The sequence below is a fragment of the Lissotriton vulgaris genome, chromosome 1_1 (genome assembly GCF_964263255.1).
Source record: "Lissotriton vulgaris chromosome 1_1, aLisVul1.2, whole genome shotgun sequence".
NCBI lineage: Eukaryota > Metazoa > Chordata > Amphibia > Caudata > Salamandridae > Lissotriton > Lissotriton vulgaris.
The window spans coordinates 2,009,686,241-2,009,706,227 of NC_141685.1; the positions used below are offsets into that span (position 1 = coordinate 2,009,686,241).

General features: G+C 45.7%; 1 protein-coding gene across 30 annotated transcripts in view; it reads right to left on the reverse strand.

The window, feature by feature from the left end:
• Positions 1-1,195: 1,195 nt before the first annotated feature.
• Positions 1,196-19,987, reverse strand: part of PPFIBP1 (PPFIB scaffold protein 1) — a 1,004,279-nt gene continuing 985,487 nt past the window's right edge. For 29 of the 30 annotated variants that reach the window (XM_086920149.1, XM_086920163.1, XM_086920158.1 and 26 more), the window contains one exon: positions 1,196-5,391. In XM_086920149.1, the coding sequence (XP_086776275.1) occupies positions 5,305-5,391 (87 nt within the window). In that variant the 3' untranslated portion in view covers positions 1,196-5,304. The remainder of the gene's footprint in view (positions 5,392-19,987) is intronic. The other variant, XM_086920169.1, reaches the window with a different exon arrangement.

Here is a 19,987-nt window from a genome sequence, read left to right on the forward strand (position 1 = left end):
GAAGCGGTGTCCCTGATACGGGAGGATACACTAGGTTTGCGTAGATTCCCTATTCCGCTAAATGGAATACTATGTTGTGTGGGCTACAGGGGTTGTTGGTATCGGATGATTCACTGGACGATTCTCTTCTTGACGACTAGCAAGGTCGCACTGAGCAAACCCATGTCCTGAACTGTGCATTGATATGTGGCTGGGACCTCTGCCCTTCTTTACTAGATGATCACTTCTTCCAGTAGTTTGCTTGTACACCTATAGGATAATTGATAGGACTTTATTCTAGGGTGCTGGGGACTTTAGTTTCTCTCCCTCCCCTCTTGCCTCCCTTCCCATCCCTTTTCCTTATAGTTTTCCCCATGTTTGGTGTTTTACTCAAAAATGCTTGACTCTATACACAGATTTATTTGATATGGCGAAGTAAAGACATACACAATGTGATGTTGTATTTCTTTGCATGTTGCACTGTTGTAAGTATGATGCACCATGCGTGATCGTATAGTTTTCGAATGGAGGGAGGAGATGTTGTGGCTGACGAGCTATGCCACAAGTTATTACCAATTTTGCTAATGCATATTGATGTAATTATGCCGCTATGTCGTTGAATTCTTGCCTGAATTTTCTTTGACTACCTACTGGCTCTGTATGGTGCTACCACAGATGTTATATTGCTCTGTATTCATATATAGAAAGTGACAAATCTTTATTATAAAGATAAAAAAACAAAAAAAAACTATACTGTTTTCAATTACACAAATAAAAGTTTGCCTTAGCCCTGTCGTGGTACAAACATAGTGGAATCTATCTGCATACACAAAATCATATGTATGTACCTCCCATTAAATTTCCACATTAAACAGGACCTCAAGGTTGTTCTGCACCATATATGGACTGGTGAAAGGGGCTGTGAAAGGCCCCTGTCTTCATATATTTTTCACCTCTAATCAATGTAAAAATAATACACCATCTAAAACTCCAGAAAGTGCTCAGAAGTAGCCCTATGACAAAAACAAAGGAAAAATAACAGATTTTGTAAAATTAAGAATGGCCCATACCAAAAATGTGGAAAGCAGGAGGGGGTAAGGAATGTGAAAACGAAATTAACATTACATATTTTTCTTGTATGATGTTAAATCAAGCAAAAACACAAGCATTGAAAAAGTTAATAGCCAGAATAAACACTATAAAAAAGTAGCCAAGCTTTGCATTTTCAAACATATTTTATTTTTTAATAAATGACAATATATATCTTAGTTTCTTGCCCTGTACAAATAAAATTAAATACCAGTCACATGATGTGTAAGGTAAATGCTGTTCAATATGAAATGTTTTCAGTTACATACTGAGCAATCATACCTAGTGAAGTTTTGAAGAAGTAATAGGTCTATAAAGTACAATGGCGATCACGAAAGTTCAATTTTAGAAGCGAATACTTCCACGATTTAACCTGTGTTTTATGCTAAATTTTAATATGAAAAATAGCCAAAACTATGCTACATCTTAATATGGCATTTTCCTTAGTACCACACATTCCAATTAATATTACAAATGTTGCATAAACTATCATTTAGTGTTAGAACAGGACTACAATATGCTACAATTATTAAATATTAAAGCCAGTCCTTTGAGTAATATCCGATAGTTTTTAAGTTTACTAGTAAATACAAAATATAAGCATGAGCTGTATACAAGTAAGGATGCAAAACAATGTCCATCGATTTATTGCAAGGTTTTGAAAGACATCTGATTTATCATTAGGCCCAGGTGAACATTTAGACCTCCCAACAATGTAAATTTTTTACTAAGGAACACCTACCCAACTTTGAACTCATGAACCTTTCAGACAGTTGCAGTACTTAGATGCACAGATACATTTCTTCTTTTGGCCCTAATATATATATTTTATAAATCTCTTACTTTACCCATATGTCAGGCCACATCTCCTAAACAAGTAATTCTGGTAGAATACAAATCTGGCTTCAGTTTAAAAAAAGTAAGTCCGCACCGAAAGATTAAAATTAATGAGCAGAGGACGTTGAAACTTATTCTTAATCAATATGATGTTGAAACGGTATATACTGCTGATATATATAAAAAATAAATATGGGCTGGACTTGAATATTATTCTTTTGCAACAATTAGAAGACTGTTTGAAAAAAGTGAATGTGATGCAGCAACACACTGATACTTGGACATTGCGAATCAGTGCATCCATGTCTGGCCCTGTGTAAAATCCAGTCCTCCCACGAGGACCTATAAAAAACCATGGCAGTAACATTAGCCATTAAAGTTAAATTTTTAAAAGATCACTCATTGTGGTAGGAGATTCCTTGGTAGAAAGGCCTTACCTCCATTTAAAAGCAGCACATAAAAAACCTTCACGGACCAATGGAATTTAAAAAAGGAACCTGGCTCAATGATCCAACATACAGGAATATTTGGTTCTAAGGTCTGAAAATCAAATCCCCATTATAAAATGTTAATTCACGTATTAGAGAACTAATCTAAATATTGTGTTCCAGAGTAGAAGGATAACTATGACTAACATCCTAGTTCACATTGTGCAAAGGATTGCAGGCAATAACCTGGAGAACCATTATGGCTGTCACAAGCCCTCATGATCATTATCATGCACTAACCGCACGTCATGTAGTGAGTAAGATACAACTCTCAGTAATTAAAAAAAGTTAAAGTGGTATATGTTTGCCATTGCCAATGAGCAATATATTAGGTTGACCGTTTTATTAGAAATATATAAAGTAGGTAAAATACGTGTGCTTTTATAAATATACATTTTGAGTGTTCGCCTTTTAGTGGGTACCTGCGGAAGACTATTCATACTTTAGTGTTATATATAGGGAGCAATTGGACAATATAATGTTTTGTGCATTACTCACTGTCAACCAAGCCATCTACAACAGCGTCCTAATTCAGCCGTCTGCCTAGCCTCGCTCCTGTGTGTGTACTACTCTGTGATCTGTGACTGACAAGGTACCTTCACCATTTCAAACATTAAAGACAAGCTAAGGGTCTTCCAGTTTGAAATAACAATGTAAGTTTTGCTACAAAGAACATTTTCAACATTCAGAGCATAGAGGTAAGCCTGGAGAAGCACTGAATGTATAGTTAGAAATAAAAGTTGTCAAATTCCTCTGATGGATGCCATATTTCTAAGACTGCCTAAGCAAGTAACGTCTATTCACTTTTTTAATAGAAAAACTGAAAGTGTATTCTGATTTCGAAGCAATTTTCAAAAATGAAAAAAAGTGAAAGTATTCATTAAAATGCAAAAATCCCACTGCATTCTACATTAGAATATGCTTCAACGCACAATCTACCTTGACATCACTTTCCAGATAGGTGGTTTTAGGCTTGTCGCTCAGTGGCATAGTTTTACAGCAAATGGTTAGGTCGTCAAATGTGTATTGTGGCAAATGAAATGTTTTAGCATGGACTTGAACCCTGTTTTAGGTTTTTAGTACAGGGCCTGAAATAAGGGACCAACTCAGTGTACCAGTACATTAAAACACCACTGTGACAAGTACACCATCACCCTAGAAAAAATATTCTGGGTAGAGCAATCCGAATGGTAACCACACTGTAATGAATCATGCCCAAAATACACAAATGAGATTTAAAAAAGTCCTTCAGCTTACGCAATTCATTTGAGTTCATCTTGCAAAAAGACATTGTGCTTCAAGGCACAGACATAAAAAATGCTTCACCAGCCTTTGCTGAATATGGAAACTCAGGTCAGAAATGGGAATTTCTTGTTTGGTTGCAACTGTGATATATTTCGGTTCAGATCGCTTCCAAGTTGTGGACAAGATTTTTCAACGAGGTACCTCAGCCCCTTTGAGCCTGGAACACAGTCTATTAAAGGTGAATTCTACAATGACAAAGGTATCTACTGTGAGCATTTCTGCACATGTAGTATGGAACCTGATTGTGTACCAATGAGGAAGGAACTTCGGACAACCAGGAAATAAATAGACCTGATAATTCTTCAAATAACGTTTTGCTTTTGAGTGGCAACAGAAAAAGAAAGGCATACTTCGGTGTCTAATGCGACCCCACAGCTGCCTGCTGTACTGCACAATCATTGCTGCACCCACTGAGCTTTTAGAGAAGTTTCTCGGCCCATCTTTTTAGACGTTTGATAGAACTGACAAATTCTTTGGTTACTAGCTGCACAATGCTTGCAGCGCTCAGCAGATCTACACACTGAAAATAGTTTAGGTCTCCTTTTCCAAGCAGGTATCAAACCAACCTTAATAGTCGACTCTGCTCCCAAGGACACCTATGTGGCACATTCACTTAAAGAACCCATGCAATACTGATTTTGTGAACGACACATCTTCCTATACTTTCATTTTGAGTTCTTCTCGCTCACAGGAGTATCCTTCCTCATAATAAGTTAACACTACTCTATGAGGTTCAGCTACGTTAACTGTGTTTCCCATCAGACTGCAAACTTCTCAGTGTAATGACTCATTTGACAAACACTGGACCTCATAAAGGGATTCACTCATCAGTCTTGATTAGTGCGAGCTATGAACCCATTTCACTTCATCAAAATAATAAATAGTCCCTCAAGGAAATCCTGCCTTTTAGGCACACGTTTTTCTTTTTTTCCCGTTATGGCTTCAATTCACAAAGGAAATTACACCTGGTATTTATACAATGTGTCGAAAATGACAAGTGAACCGTTGAAAAAAACTGACTTCTCCAGTAACCAGCTGGTCTACAAACCGAGCAATCTATAAAAGCAAACCTTTAACATCCTATGTCACAAAATAAATGTGCGTTTTATATGCGATTAACATTATTATTTTTTTTAAAAATGTAGAAAAACAAAGCAACAGTCAAGAATCTCTTTTTGAAGCCCTACGCAATGCAGATCCACTTGTAATCCCTCCTTTTTTTAAAAATAAAAAAAAAGCACACACATTTCTTGACTGTTAACTAGCACTGTTAGAAGTGGCAGCCATAAAATATTTGACTTAAAAATGCTTACACAATTGAATAAGTGTACTTGGCACTGTTGCACTTTGAAACACTATTTAAAATACATATTCACTGTCTCGAGTACATGAGCATTAAACTAAAATTCATTCAATTGCATTACTCGGAAGTGTTTTTACCACAATAAATACGATAAGAAGTGCACTAGCATTCACCAGTGTGCTTCATGACAACTTTAAAATAGGCACTTTCCATTGCACTTCTAACAAACAGAAGCAGGAGCCATCGACGGGGTGTCCCATCATACAAACGAACACTGTCACTCTGCGATCACGCCCTCCCACGTCACACGTTGGAGTCGTCATCTGTGATGCTGGCGCTGGGAGAACGGGCAGAGAGATCTTTGAACATTTCATCCTCTTTCAACATGTGCTGGTAAACAAAAAGAAAACAGCACTTTAGAAAGCAGATCACGGGTATTTGTATTTAAGAATTTGATGCAGTACAAGTCTCCAAGACTGGAATGTGTCAGAGGAGGGAGTGCATAGTTACAGAAATCAGTGGATGGAGGTTCAGAGTTGGGAATAGGACGAATGAACAAGTTACTTACCTTCGGTAGTGCTTTTTCCGGTGGATACAGTATCTGCCTGTGGATTCCTCACCTCATGAATATCCTCTGGGCCAGCATTCCGCAGAATTTTTCTCCAGCTCTCCACGCCGACGAGGACGTCACAATGCCACGGCTCTGCTCGTGACTCTACATGATGTCAACGGAGCCATAAGAGAGCCTCGTCGGCATGATGACGTCAGTTCCACCCATTTTTTCCATGCCTCCGAGGCAAACAGGTGGACCGACAACTGATTCAAAGTACACACAGTACACAATATTCAAACAAATACACAGTGTAAAATCAAAAGGAAAGCCCAAGAATAAAAGCATTTCCTATAAATGTACCAGATAGATAAAAGATAAAATGTAAAACAATATGTCAAACAAAGTAACCTTTAGCAAGTGTGGACAACGGGGAGGAGGGCGGGTCAGTGAGGAATCCACAGGCAGATACTGCATCCACGAGAAAAAGTGCTACTGAAGGTAAGTAACTTGTTCTGACGGATACATCTGCCAATGGATTCCTCAACTTATGAATAGATTCCCACAGCAGTCCCACTTCCGAAGGAGGGTGTCCACCCTTCTACACCAAAAATTCCTGCAGGACAGAGCGTGCAAAGTGACCCTCCCTCCTCATTTCGGAGTCCAAGCAATAATGCTTTACGAAAGTGGGGAGGGAGGCCCAAGTCGCTGCCTTACAAATGTCCACTGCAGGCACACCTCTGGCCAAAGCAGAAGTTGACAACTTGGCTCTGGTAGAATGAGCCCCAATACCTTCAGGAGGCTCCTTACCAGCCAGGGCGTAGCAGATCCTGATGCACAAGATGATCCATCTGGATAGAGTGCGCTTGTGCACAGCCTTGCCCTTCATGCGTCCATCATAGCCCACAAAGAGCTGATCCTCCACGTGGAAGTCCTTAATCCTGTCCAAATAAAACCTCACCGCTGTTCTAGGATCCAGGCGGTGAAGTCTCGCCTCCTCCTTTGAAGGGTGAGGGGGAGGATAGAACACAGGAAGAGTAATGGACTGCCCTAGATGGAAGGGAGTAACCACCTTAGGCAGAAAAGCATCCATGGTCCCAAGGACCATCCTTTCAGCATGTATGGTTAAAAATGGGGCTCACCCTTCTGGCTGAGGTAATAGCCACAAGAAAGACCGTTTTAAAAGACAAAAGCCTCAAAGGATAACTATGTAAGGGTTCAAACAGGGAACCCATTAAGAAAGTTAAAACAAGATTCAAATCCCATTGAGGCATAACAAAAGGAGTAGGCAGAAACCTATTGGTAAGGCCCTTAATAAACCTCAAAACAATGGGAGATTTAAATAAAGACGGCTGAGCCGGCAAACAAAGAAACGCCAATAAAGCCGACAAATATCCCTTAACAGTGGACACAGCACAAGCCTGCTGAGCCAAGAAAAGTGAAAACTTAAGAACATTTGACAAGTGGTCCTTTAAAGGATAAATGGATCCCTCTCCACACCATTAAACAAATCTTGACCATCTATAAGAGTAAATTCACTTAGTGGGTGTCGCCTGGACGTTAAGATAACATCCACCACATTTGGCGGGAGAGAGAAGGAACTCAAGTTACCCGTTTAATGTCCAGGCATGAAGGTGCAGGCTATGGAGGTGGGGATGTAGAATCTGCCCCTGTGACTGCGAGAGGAGGTCTGCCCTGAGAGGGAGACTGAGTGGAGGATGCAACGAGAGATGAAGTAGATCTGTGTACCACACCCTTCTTGGCCAATCCGGGGCGATCAATATGACTTGGGTCCAGTCTTGGCGAATATTCCTCAGAACCCGAGGAAACAAGGGTATGGGAGGAAACGCGTAAAGGAGTTGCGAGCTCCAATCCAACTGAAACGCGTCCCCCAGCGCCCCATGCATCGGATACTGGAGACTGCAGAACAACGGGCAGTGAGCATTCTCATGAGTGGCAAACAGGTCCAACCGAGGAGACCCCCACATATGAAAGATGTGATGGACCACCTCCAGATGAAGCAGCCACTCGTGATCAGCCGAGTAATGCCGACTGAGACTGTCCGCACAAACATTCAGAACCCCGGCTAGATCATTTGCAAAAACACAAATCTGATGGTCCTGAGCACAGGACCAGAGTCGCAGAGCTTTTCGACAGAAACGATAAGACCCTGCACCTCCCTGTTTGTTGATGTACCACATAGCAGTAGTGTTGTCCATCAGGACCTGAACCGACTGACCGCGAAGGGAAGGGAGGAAAGCCTTCAGTGCCAAATAAATCACACGCAATTCCAGAAGGTTGATGTGAAGCAACCTTTCCTCTGGCGACCAAAGACCCTTAACCTTCAGATCCCCCAGATGAGCACCCCTCCCCAAAGTGGAGGCATCTGTGATCACAGTGGACACCGGCGGAGGAGGTTAAAAGGGCTTGCCTTGAGACAGGTTGCCCTGCACACTCCACCAAGTCAGCTCCGCTACAGCGTCTCTTGAGATCCTGACTGACTCCCTGAGATCTCCGTTGTGTTGATACCACTGCTTGCGGAGACACCACTGGAGAATCATCTCCTGAATGTTGAGAATTCTTTGTGGAGGTGGAAAAGCTCGACATACAGTAGTATCCAGTACCACCCCTATGTACAAGTTGCACTGAGAGGGCACCAAGTGAGATTTGGGCACATTTATTTAAAAGCCCAAGTTGAACAACAGCTGAGTTGTTACTCGCAGATGAAGAAGCACCATCTCTGGTGACTCCGCTTTGAGCAGTCAATCGTCCAGATAAGGGAAAACTGGAATTCCTGATCTCATGAGATGAGCTGTTACAACTGCTGTCACCTTCGTGAAGACTTGAGGTGTAGTAGTAAGACCAAACAGCAGGACCGCAAACTGGTAGCGCTGCGACCCTACAGTAAAACGGAGATACTTCCTGTGCGACCTCAGGATGGGAAGATACGCATCCTGCAAATCGATCAACGCCATCCAGTCCTCTTGCTGCAGCGCCAGAAGAACCTGTGCAAGTGTCAGCATCTTGAATTTCTCCTGCTTCAGGTAGAAATTCAAGACCCTGAGGTCCAGAATCTGACGTAACCTGCCATCCTTTTAGGGGATCAGGAAATACCGGGAGTAGCATCCCCTGAGTCCTCTCCTGCTCCGGGACCACCTCTATCACACCTTTTTGTAGTAAGGCAAGGACCTCCTTCTGAAGAAGAAGCAAATGGTCTTTTGAACAAAATCCTTGGCAAGGAGGAGGAAACTCCCGAAAGGGAAGGGTGTACCAATCGTCTACAAGGTTTAAAACCCAAAGGTCTAACGATCGATTTCCAACCCTGTAGAAAGTGAGCTAACCGATCCCCTACAGGACCTACATGATCCAGTGGGGTTTAGGGCTGCTTTCCACATTACAAGGGGGAGAAGGGGAGGTAGAGGAGGAGGAGAGATTGCGGGCAGAGCCACGTTAGTGACCTCTGACTTGTCATCTATACGACTTTGAGCTGATTTTGCTGCTGCTGCTGAGGTTGTTGCAAGCCACAAAAGGAAGACCTTCCAAACACACAATATTTCTTATATCCAACGCCCCCTGACTGGGTTTGCAATCCCAAGGATTTCGCCAAGGCTCTGCTATCCTTAAACCTTTGAAGTGCAGAATCAGCCTTCTCCCCGAAAAGCTTTGAAACATCATAGGGCAAATCAAGAAGGGTAGCCTGAACATTCGGGGAAAGTCCAGAGGAGCCAAGCTTGTCTCCTGGTAACTGTGGAGGAACCCATAACTCTAGCCACCCAATCAGCGGTATCCAGGCTGGACTGAATAACCGGTCTAGCTTCAGCTTGAGCATCTGACAGAACCTCCATAAAATATCCCCGCTCCTCATCAGGCAACTTTGGTGCCCATTGCTTCGCCGAATCCATCAAAGCATGTATATAACAGCCCGACAAACAGGTAGCCATGCTAGATTAATTAAAATCATCCACTGATTCATCTATCTCACCCTCTTCAACCTCCTGCCTCTGATACTGCTCTTCCTCCAGCAGTCTCTATGCCTCTCTCCTCGAGCGAAATCTTGGTTGTGGCATCGGCGGTTCCACATGCGGCACAGACAGCTCCGGAGCGGGCATCGAAGGAGGATCCAAAGGTGGAATCGGCGCTGTATGAGGCCAAGAGGAAGGCCCACCAGACGGCGGTGGGGACTCCATAAACGGCGTCGAAACCCTCGGAGCCAGAAGCTGCCATGACTGCACAGTTGGCATGAAAGGCACAAAGTGTGCCTGGCATAGTGTTGAGGCACGCCCAAGTGCAAGGCCAGCGGACCCACAGGACCGGAAGGTGCTCCGGAGGGGAAGGCTGCCTTAGCAAATACTCCATACATTGCATTTAAAAAATGCATTGGATCCGAACCTGGAGTAGGAAACTGCGGATATGGATTCGAACCAGGATCCACACGAGGAACATCCGGCATCGGAACAGCCGGAACCACCGGAGCAGAAAAAAGGGAACTGACATCACGCCGACAAGGCTCTCTTATGGCTCAGGTGACGTCATGTGGAGTGACGAGCAGAGCCGTGGAATTGGGACGTTCTCGTCGGCGTGGAGAGCTGGGGAAACATTTTGCAGAATGCTGGCATAGGGGATATTCAAAATGTGATGAATCCACAGGAAGATGCATCCATCAGAAATGCAGTTTTATACAGAGCTGCTCTGGTGGGTAGTGGAGGATCTGGATTTGGAAACCGCTGACAAAATTAAAAGCAGTTTAAAAGGTCTTGTTTATTTAGTACTGATGACGGCGCAGAGGTTTGCTTTAAGCATTGTGACCAAGAGGAGGTGTGATCGTGCAGGGACGAATCTTGAAGAGACACAGGATGGGTTGGGAGTAGTAAAGCAAAGAAGGGTTTGAGACAGAAGGACAGTTAGAGATGTGGACACTGATTTGGAAACCAAGTCGATAAAGCAATCTGTACACTAGGATAAACATTTGAAGGGGGTTCGTTTGTGTCTCCTGCAACACACAATGTTGGGAGCAGTATACGGGATGGAGGGCGAAACATTCTAAAGAGTGTGGCTGTTACACTTTGTCTAGCGATTCCAAGGAGAATTTGTGGAAAGCTTGGCGGGGTTTTGACATCTGCATTGGTATTACAGTATCAGTTAATTGGTATGTAAGATCATGAACATCTTGTAGATGTCGCACTAGTATGCTGGGTGCAATGAGAATTAGATCTCATCTGTGAGTCAATATGGAGACCAGATGAATGTGTCTAGAGGGATATTTGAGACTTGGATGATTCTGGCTAGCAGAAGCAGGTAAATTGATGATTGAATTTGGTGTACAATTAAGATCAAGCATCCCAGAGCCACCACATGCCTGATAGCATGAAGACCGTCAATGATCTAGGCCTAGATAACCAGCAGTTTGAGAAGAGAACGGAACGATTTTGTAATGACCTGAAAAAGAGAGTATGTGTTCAACAAGCACTGATAAAGTCAAGATATCTGGGTTTAATCTGCTTACACAGGCAGCATAACCACATCAAAAGCTAGACCAGAGAAGAAAAGGACCGGCTGCATTGAAGGCTTCTTTGCCTTCAATATAACCTTGATTTTGTTTTACTTTCAAAGGAAAGGATGGCATGGGAGACTTACTTATAATCCTCCTTTAGTTTGTGTAATTGAAGGAAAACAACTATAATGTAGGCTTCTGTGCTACCTCACATTGTTTTAACTAGGAAACACAAAGAGAACAGGATTGAAGGCGAGGAAGTCTTCCCTATAGCAGAAATGTTAGTTTCTATATAATGAAGACAAAGAATTATCAGTTCTGGCGGCAGTTATAAGAAGCTGGCGGGTGGGAAAATTGCAAGGGAGAGTGGGCAAGGATAACAATGAGCCTACAGGTGAAGGAGGAATGGGTAGGAAGGAACTAGGAAAGGAGGAAGCCGTGGGGGTAACCAGGACCACTCAGGGGAAGGAGCGAGGAATGGGGAGAACGAAGAGCACCCAGAAGAAAAAAGGAATGGGGAGCATGATAAGGAGCAATGGGGGAAACTCATGCAGAGTCAGCAAAAGGGGACACATACTGGTAAAGTATTCCATCAGCAGTTCAATACAAGTGCTGCACTGAAAGCAGAAGTACAAGTTATTTACCTTTAGCAACACCTCATCTGGTAGAGACTAATGGGCTGCAGATTCCTTACCATAGAACAATCACTAGTTGTCAGACTGGATCCAGAAAATCTTGAGCAGTACCTCTGCATTCCAGTACACAGTGCAGATCAGCTAAGCTTGACATCACCATGCCAGATGTGATGTGCGCGGTGCCTATGTAGACACCACTCTAGCTAGCGCGCTGACATTAGTTTCTTTATGTGACTGCACCAGAAGCACAAAGCCACTTCACAAGGACTATTAACCAGTGTGCAGAAACTAAAGGCCTACAGGGACCTTTTAGGTAGGAAGATCTGTTTACAGAAGCAGGGATTCTGGGAGGGTAAGTAAGGAATTTGTGGCTTGACAGAGTCTCTAGGAGAGAAGGCATTTTCAAAAGTAAGTGGTTCATCTAATAGAGACTTGTAGCTGCAGATTACTTACCTTAGAATAGGTGCCAAAGCAATATCTCCTCAGAGATGGGCCTGTGAACTGGTTCAGACCAAAACAACCTGGAGGACCAAAACGGGCAAAGTGCCCGTAATGAAAGACCTGACTGTCAAAGAAGTAGTGTCTAGTAAACGTGCACAGAGAAGCCTGCGTAGCAGTCTGATAGATACCCTAAAACAGGGGTCGCAGCTTTGGCTCTGGTGGAATGAGCCTGCAAGCCCATAGGGGGTTGCTTCTTGACCAATGCGAAGCAGATCTTAATGCAGTGTAGTATCCATCTGAAGATGGTCTGTTTCTGCACTGATTTTCCCTTTTCCGTTCCAGTGAACGCGATAAAAAGTTCATTGTCCACCCATTTTCTTTGGTGCAATTAATGTAAAATGACAACGTTCATTTCAGGCCCAAGCAGTGGAGTGTGTCCTCCTTGGAAGGGTGAAACAGAGCTAAGAAGGTAGAAAGCATGATGATTTGGAGGACGTAGAAAGGTGTCACCACCTTCGACCAAAAAGAAGTATGGGTGCAGAGAACCAGTTTGTCTGGAAAGAAGTTGGTGTACGGTGGGTTAACAAAGAACCTGCTGTTCATTGACCCTCCTGGCCAATGTGATGGCCACCAAGAAGACTGTATTAATAGGTTTAAAGGGTGAACACATTAAGAAAGTTCAAACCAAATTACGGTTCCATTAGGGTATAAGAAAAGGTTTTGCTGTTAACATATGTTGGAGGCCCTTCAGAAAATGTATTAAAAAAAGGTGACTTGAACAGGAGGCTAATCCGGCAACTGCAAAAAAAAGCCAAAAAGGATGAAAGATATCTTTTACTGTGCCCAAAGCAAGACCTTGCATGGCTAAAGACAAAAACAACAGCAACACTTCAGACAAGGGTGTGAGCAGAGGGATTACATGCTTGTCAGTCCACAAAGCTTTACCAACGGCAGGCATACACACTTTTGTGAATGGACCCCTGGCTATGAAGATGACCTCTCAGACATCAGTAGGGAGATAGAAAACTCTCAGCTGTTGACACTCAACCTCCATGCATGAGGACAGAGCATGCCTGGGTTCCGGTGTAGAACCCTATCCTGTTGCTCTGACAGGAGCTCCCTCCTGAGGGGCAGTCTGATTGGAGAACTGATGCTCAGGAGTTCGGGATACCTTGCTTCTTGTGCCTAATCTGGAGCCACGAGGAGGATGTGGGCACGTGCCGCCCTGATCTTCATCAGAAAGCTGGCAGGAGCATTATTGGGGAGCGAGGGGGTAAGCATGCAGGAGTCCCGAGCTCCCACTTAGAACGAACCGAGTCTCAGACAGACAACCGCCTGGGAAACACCAACACCTAGAAGTGCAGACTTTTCATTTTCTTGGCAGAGGCAAACAGATTAAATCTAGGTTCTTTCAGGTCACGAAATAGACCTTACACCATCTACGGATGTAGAAGCCATTCATGATCTGTGAGGCATCGAAGGCGGAGTTCTTCCTTTCTGGTGTTTAAAGACAAAAGCAGGTGTTTCACGACCAGGAAAACATCCAGACATTCCAACCATGTCCAGAGGCACAGAGCTTCCCGGCACAGGGTCCAGGACCCCACCCCATCCTGTTTGTTGCATAGCAGTGGTGTTGTTAGCTAACAGCTGAACTAGCCGTTCCTGGATGGAAGGGAGGAAGGCCTTTAATGCCAAATGAACTGTTCTCAACTCCAACAGGTTGATGTGGAGCTGAGACTCCGCTGGAGACCAGAGTCCCTGATCTCTACCTCTCCCAAATGGCCCACCAACCCATGAGTGATGCATTGGTCACCACTGTGACATTTGAGGAGGGAAAGGGGAGGGAGGGGTCTGCCGCTAACCCAATCTCGGTTTGTGATGCACCACTGCAGATCATTCGAAGTTCCCTCCGATATCTGGACAAGGTCAAAGAGATTCTCCTGCTGTTGTGCTCCCGACGTCTTTGTCTTGGATGGAGATAGTGTGCAGTGCTGGAGAAAGACTCCTACATGGGATTGAGATCCAATAATACCTTTGTTCCATAGACATGCCGGGGTTCAGAGGCCAACTAACAGAGGCCTCCCCAGCATATGAATGATGTACACTGCTTGGAGGTGTTGTGCTAGGCAGCACTCTTATATTCTGAAGAGACCTGTGTAAATTGTGTCTAGGGTCTAAACATCGACATCGTTATAGGGATTGTCTTATATTTAACTATTTGGCGATAGTAATCATAATCTATATCGAACTGCTTATTTACATGAAACTTGGAGATAGATAATATATACACATCGTTAATGTTGCACACCACTACACGTATGAGCACTGCGCCATCTGCACCAATTTTAATTGTATATGATACATTATACCTATTAGAAGAATAAATAGAGTAAATTGGTTATAATGTTGATAGAGAGTTTTATATTGACTTTATGACAAAAGAGTCCCACTGAACCACTTAATTTGTTCTTGCCCACTGGGACTTTAGGTCTCACTGCAGAGCCTGCACATGCCAAAGGACATGTTGTACCAGTATGATGCAGGAGACCTGAAGATCCAGCAGCCTCAGAGTCAGTCTCACTGAAATCCAGGATAGAGACTGAAACATCGGAATCAAAACCTCAATATTCTTGACTAGCCTCTGTGGAGGATAGGCACGTTACTTCACAGTGTTCAGAATGGCTTTAATGAAACGGAGCATCTGAGAGGGAGTCGGTGTGACTTTGGCATGTTGAAAGAGAACCCCAGCAAATGCAGGAGGTCCGCCATAATCTGCTGGTTGGTGATTACTTCCTAGGCCGAGCTCACGTTCAACAACTAACCGTCAAGGTAGGCTAAGACTGGAACCTTTAACCTCCGCAGATCAACTGCAACCACAGCCATCACTTTCGTGAGCACCTGAGGGGCACTGGTGAGGCCAAAGGGGAGGCACAGCGTATTGAAAGTGCTTGCTGCCTACTGTTAACCGTAGGTAATGTCTGTGGGCTGGCAGGCAGGGTATATGAACATATGTGTCCTGCAAGTACAACGCTACAGTCCAGTGTCCTGGGCAGACAAGAACTGACATGCAAACAACAATGACCGGGTCCAATTAGGCAATGTTATATATTTTCTCAACAAGTGTACGTCGTATTGCAATTTGTGCAACTATCTCCCCTTCCTTAAGGACAATTGGGGTAGAGTGTACACCGTTAACACGCCAATTTTAAAAGGCCTCCATCCCATCTATGACATTCGTGATCAATGGACAACAATCAATCAATCAATCAATCAATCAGGAGTTTGTTAAATCGCGACTACTCACCCGTAAGGGTCTCATGGCGCTAGGGGTGGGGGGGGGGGGCTGCAGGTTTCATTCCATCAAGGAGGGGGGTCTGTCGAAGAGCCAGGTTTTGAGGTTTCTTGCGAAGATGGGGAGCGATGTTGTCTGTCTGAGGTGGAGCGGAAGGGCGTTCCATGCTTTGGCTGCGAGGAAGGAGAAGGAGCGGCCTCCCGATCTGGTCTTTCTGGTGCGGGGGACCACGGCGTAGGAAAGCTGGGCTGATCGTAGGGTCCTTTGGGGTGCGTGGAATTTGAGTCGGCTGTTCAGGTATGCTGGTCCGGTGCCGTGTAGGGCCTTGTGTGCGTGGGTGAGCATCTTAAAGGTGATTCTCGCCTCGACAGGGAGCCAGTGGAGTGTGCGCAGGTGCTGGGAGATGTGGTAGTGTTTTGACAGGTTGAGGACCAGTCTTGCGGCGGCGTTCTGGATGTTCTGTAGCTTGCGGATGAGGTTTTTGTTTATTCCGGCGTAGAGTGCGTTTCCGTAGTCGAGTCTGCTGGTGACCAGGGCGTGAGTGACTGTCTTTCGGTGTTCGAGGGGGATCCATTTGAAGGTCTTACGAAGGAGGTGGAGGGTGTGGAAGCAGGAAGATGAGACAGAGTTGATCTGGCGGTCCATTTTGAGCTCGGAGTCCAGGATGATTCCCAGGTTGCGTGCATGGTCTGTGGGGGTTGGCGGGTTTCCGAGGGCGGTGGGCCACCAGGTGTCGCTCCAGGCGTCGGGGTTTGGGCCCATGATGAGTACTTCTGTTTTGTTGGTGTTTAGTTGAAGGCAGCTGTTTTTCATCCATTTGGCGACGGCTTCCATGCCTTCTCGAAAGTTGCGTCTGGCGGTGTTGGGCTCGTTGGATAGGGAGAGGATGAGCTGGGTGTCGTCTGCATATGACACGATGTTGAGTACGTAGGTTCTGACGATGGGGGCAAGTGGAGCCATGTAGATGTTGAAGAGCGTCGGGCTGAGGGAAGAGCCCTGGGGGACTCCGCAGGTGATTGGTGTGGGGTCCGAGAGGAAAGGGGGGAGTCTGACCCGCAGCGTCCTGCCGGAGAGGAAGGAGCAGATCCAGTCGAGGGCCTTGTCCTGGATTCCTGCATCGTAGAGTCTGCATATTAGGGTGCGGTGGGAGACTGTGTTGAAAGCCGCTGATAGGTTGAGGAGGATGAGGGCTACTGTTTCTCCTTTATCCAGTAAGGTGCGGATGTAGTCTGTTGCGGCGAGGAGGGCGGTTTCCGTACTGTGGTTTTTTCTGAAGCCGGATTGGGAGGAGTCGAGGATGTTGTATTCTTCAATGAATGTGGCGAGTTGGCTGTTGATGGCTTTCTCGATGACTTTCGCTGGGAACGGGAGCAGGGAGATGGGTCTGTAGTTTTTGAGGTCGGTGGGGTCCGCTGAGGGTTTCTTTAGGAGGGGGTTGACCTCGGCGTGTTTCCAGTCGTCGGGGAACGAGGCGGTCGCCAGGGAGCGGTTGATGGTTTGGCGGAGCATGGGTGCGATGGTGTTGGCGGCTCTGTTGAAGATGTGGTGGGGGCAGGGGTCCGTGGGGGCCCCTGAGTGGATTGACTTCATTGTCTTCAGTGTGTCTTCGGTGGTGAGGGCTGTCCAGTCATCAATCGCTGGTTTCCGGGTGTCGGGGTGGTTGGTGAGGGTTCAGTGTGTTGGTTGTCTTCGTCGAAGTTGTCGTAGATGCTCTTGATTTTGTGGTGGAAAAAGATGCTGAGTTTGTCGCAGAGGTCTTGTGAGGGAGGGATGTCGGTAGACTCGCTGGTGGGTTGGGCGAACTCCTTGATGATGCTGAAGAGTTCCTTGCTGTTGTGTGCGTGGGTGGAGATTCGGTCTTCAATCGCTTTTTTCCTCGTTTCTCTGATGAGTTGATGGTGGGCGTTGGTGGCGGCTCTGAAGTTGTTGTGGGCTTCTGTGGATTTGGTGTTTCTCCAGGCCTTTTCAAGGTGGCGGCATGTGCGCCAGGACTCTCGAAGTTCAGTGGTAAACCATCTGGCTTTCTTGGCACGGGTATTGTTTTTCTTGAGGGGGGCTATGGTGTTGGTGCTGTCCGAGATCCATCTATGCAGGGTTCGGGCTGCGGTGTTGGGGTCGTCGTTTTCCGCGATGGTTGGGGTGGAGTTGTTGAGTGAGGAGGTGAGCTGGTCATCGGTGATTTTGGTCCAGTTTCTTTGTGGAAGCAGGTGCTGGTGTCTGTGGATGGTGGGTGTTCTGAAGGTGAAGTGGACGCAACGATGGTCGGTCCATGGGAGTTTGGTGGTGTGGCTGAAGGTGATGGAGTTTCCTGTAGTGAAGAGGGGGTCGAGGGTGTGTCCTGCTGAGTGCGTGGGCTCGGTCACGATCTGGCGAAGTCCAATGTTGTGGAGGTTGTAAAGGAGGGATGTGGTGTTGGGGCCCAGTTGATTGTCGAGGTGGAAGTTGAGGTCTCCCAGCAGGGTGTAGTTGGTGGATGCGATGGCTTGCGGGGAGATAATGTCCGTGATGGAGTTGGCGAAGGGTCCGCGGGGTCCAGGGGGTCGGTAGATGAGGGTTCCTCGGAGGCCGGCGGTGGGGCTGGCCAGTATCTTGAAGTGAAGGTGTTCCATCAGTTCTGTGGACTCGTCAGGGAGTGTGCTCAGGCGGAGGCTGGTTTTGTGGACGATGGCGATTCCTCCTCCGGGGTGGATGGGGCGGTCCTTCCTGGAGATCTTGTATCCTTGGGGGATGGCGATGTCCGGTCCCGAGGTGGTGTTGGTCCAGGTTTCGGTGAAGAATGCTACGTCTGGGGTGGTGCTGTCGAGGAGGTCCCAGATTTCTGTTGCGTGTTTGTGGAGGGATCGGACGTTGAAGAGGATGCATTGCAGGGTCTTCGGTTCGGTTGCGTTCTTGTGGGCGGGTTGTGCTGGATCCGTGTTCTTGGCGGTGCTGCAGGTGTGCCGGCAGTGGTGACAGCTGAAGGGTCCATGGGTGTCGGCTGGTGATGCTAGCTTGCAGTTGTTGTTGCAGCCTGGGTTGAGTGCGTGGAGTGCTGCTGGGTCGTAGCATTGGCGGGGCGGAGGTCCAGGGTTCCTGGTGCTGGTTGCAGACGGGTCGCAGACGGGCGCAGACGTGCTTGCCTATGACGCGCCTTCGGTGCACCAGCGGCGCATCACACAAAGATGTGTAGCTACTGTGAAAAAAATTGTGAAAAGGCGAGATGACCCCTCACGGGCGAACCACCATCGGGGAACCTGGTCGGTACTCACCAGTGTAGCCCTGTTCTCATCATCGGCGGTCATCAAGCCTTAAATAAATGTGTCCAAATCAAGCAGATGTGTAAGTGCATATAAGTGCAGTGGGGAAAAAGTGCAAAACAAACAAACAAACAAACAAGCAGAGAGTGTAATGCAAAAATAGGGATGCATGTATTTATAACTTTTATTCTTTTTCTTCGTGCAGCCTATCTGTTTAAAAAGCAGGGTGGGGTTGTTAATTATCCAACCACAAATCACAAGCCAACATGTTTCATTGCCTTATGTATTTTAGGCAATTTCTTCAGGGCAGTAATTTTCTTGCCACTGCAGCAATGCTGGACACAACATTCATCAAGACGGTCAATGATAAAACATATAAAATCTTTACAAACTGCCCATGCAAATGCATTTCATATAGACACACCAACTGCACAGAGAAATGCCCAAGAGTTATCATATTTACCCTTACACGGCCAAGGTGTCTCCTACCGGCCGTAAGGATTAGATTAAAATGCAGGCAAAACCCCTCCTGTGAGTCGCCACAAATCTCCAGTCGATTTAACCTTTCAAAAACGGCCGCCAGCTGTGCCTGATGTTTGCCTTCTAAACATCTTCCCTTTACCTTTTGCTAGGACAGGGTGCACTCAGTATAAAACGTGTCTAGTGAGCTATTTTCAGTATATTTTTAGTATACTATGAGGAGATATCCTGTCTTCCCCCGCAATCAGAATGTTGGTATTGAGGTGGACGGTGAGTATGCCCATTCAAAGATGGCCGCCATGGTGTTCCATGCGTGCGTTTTTTTCACACTACCATCCTATACTTCTGCCTTTAGGAGGTGTGGAAACCAGGAAATATTTTTTTCACGGATTACATACAGCAACATGAGATATGAGATGTTTAGGCTCTTGATTAGCATGTGATGAGGTGGGCTACGAGTTTTTTTCGACAACAACATTTGGGTGTGCCGAGTATATGAGAATAATCCGGGCTGGAGATTATACCCTGGCAGATTTAACAAATAGCATCATACTATGTAGGTTTGAAGATTTGAGCTTTCCATGGGGACCACATTTACTCTTTTTAAGCGCCACCAATAACTTGTAACCCGTATAAAGATGGCGGGCACGTTCTCTCGCGAGAGCAGCGCAAACCAGTACGGGATTTCGAGCGTAGGCAGCGTTAAATACGATTGTGAGCATAGCGCTGGGCAACAGGTGGAGACAAGGCGCGTTGTTCTCTGTAGATCGGTAAGGAGAGGGGTGCCTGTAGAGTAATTCCTGTGGGTTTCAGCTAGTTACTGGATTTCGGCGCGAACCAGTGCTGGTACACTTTCACATG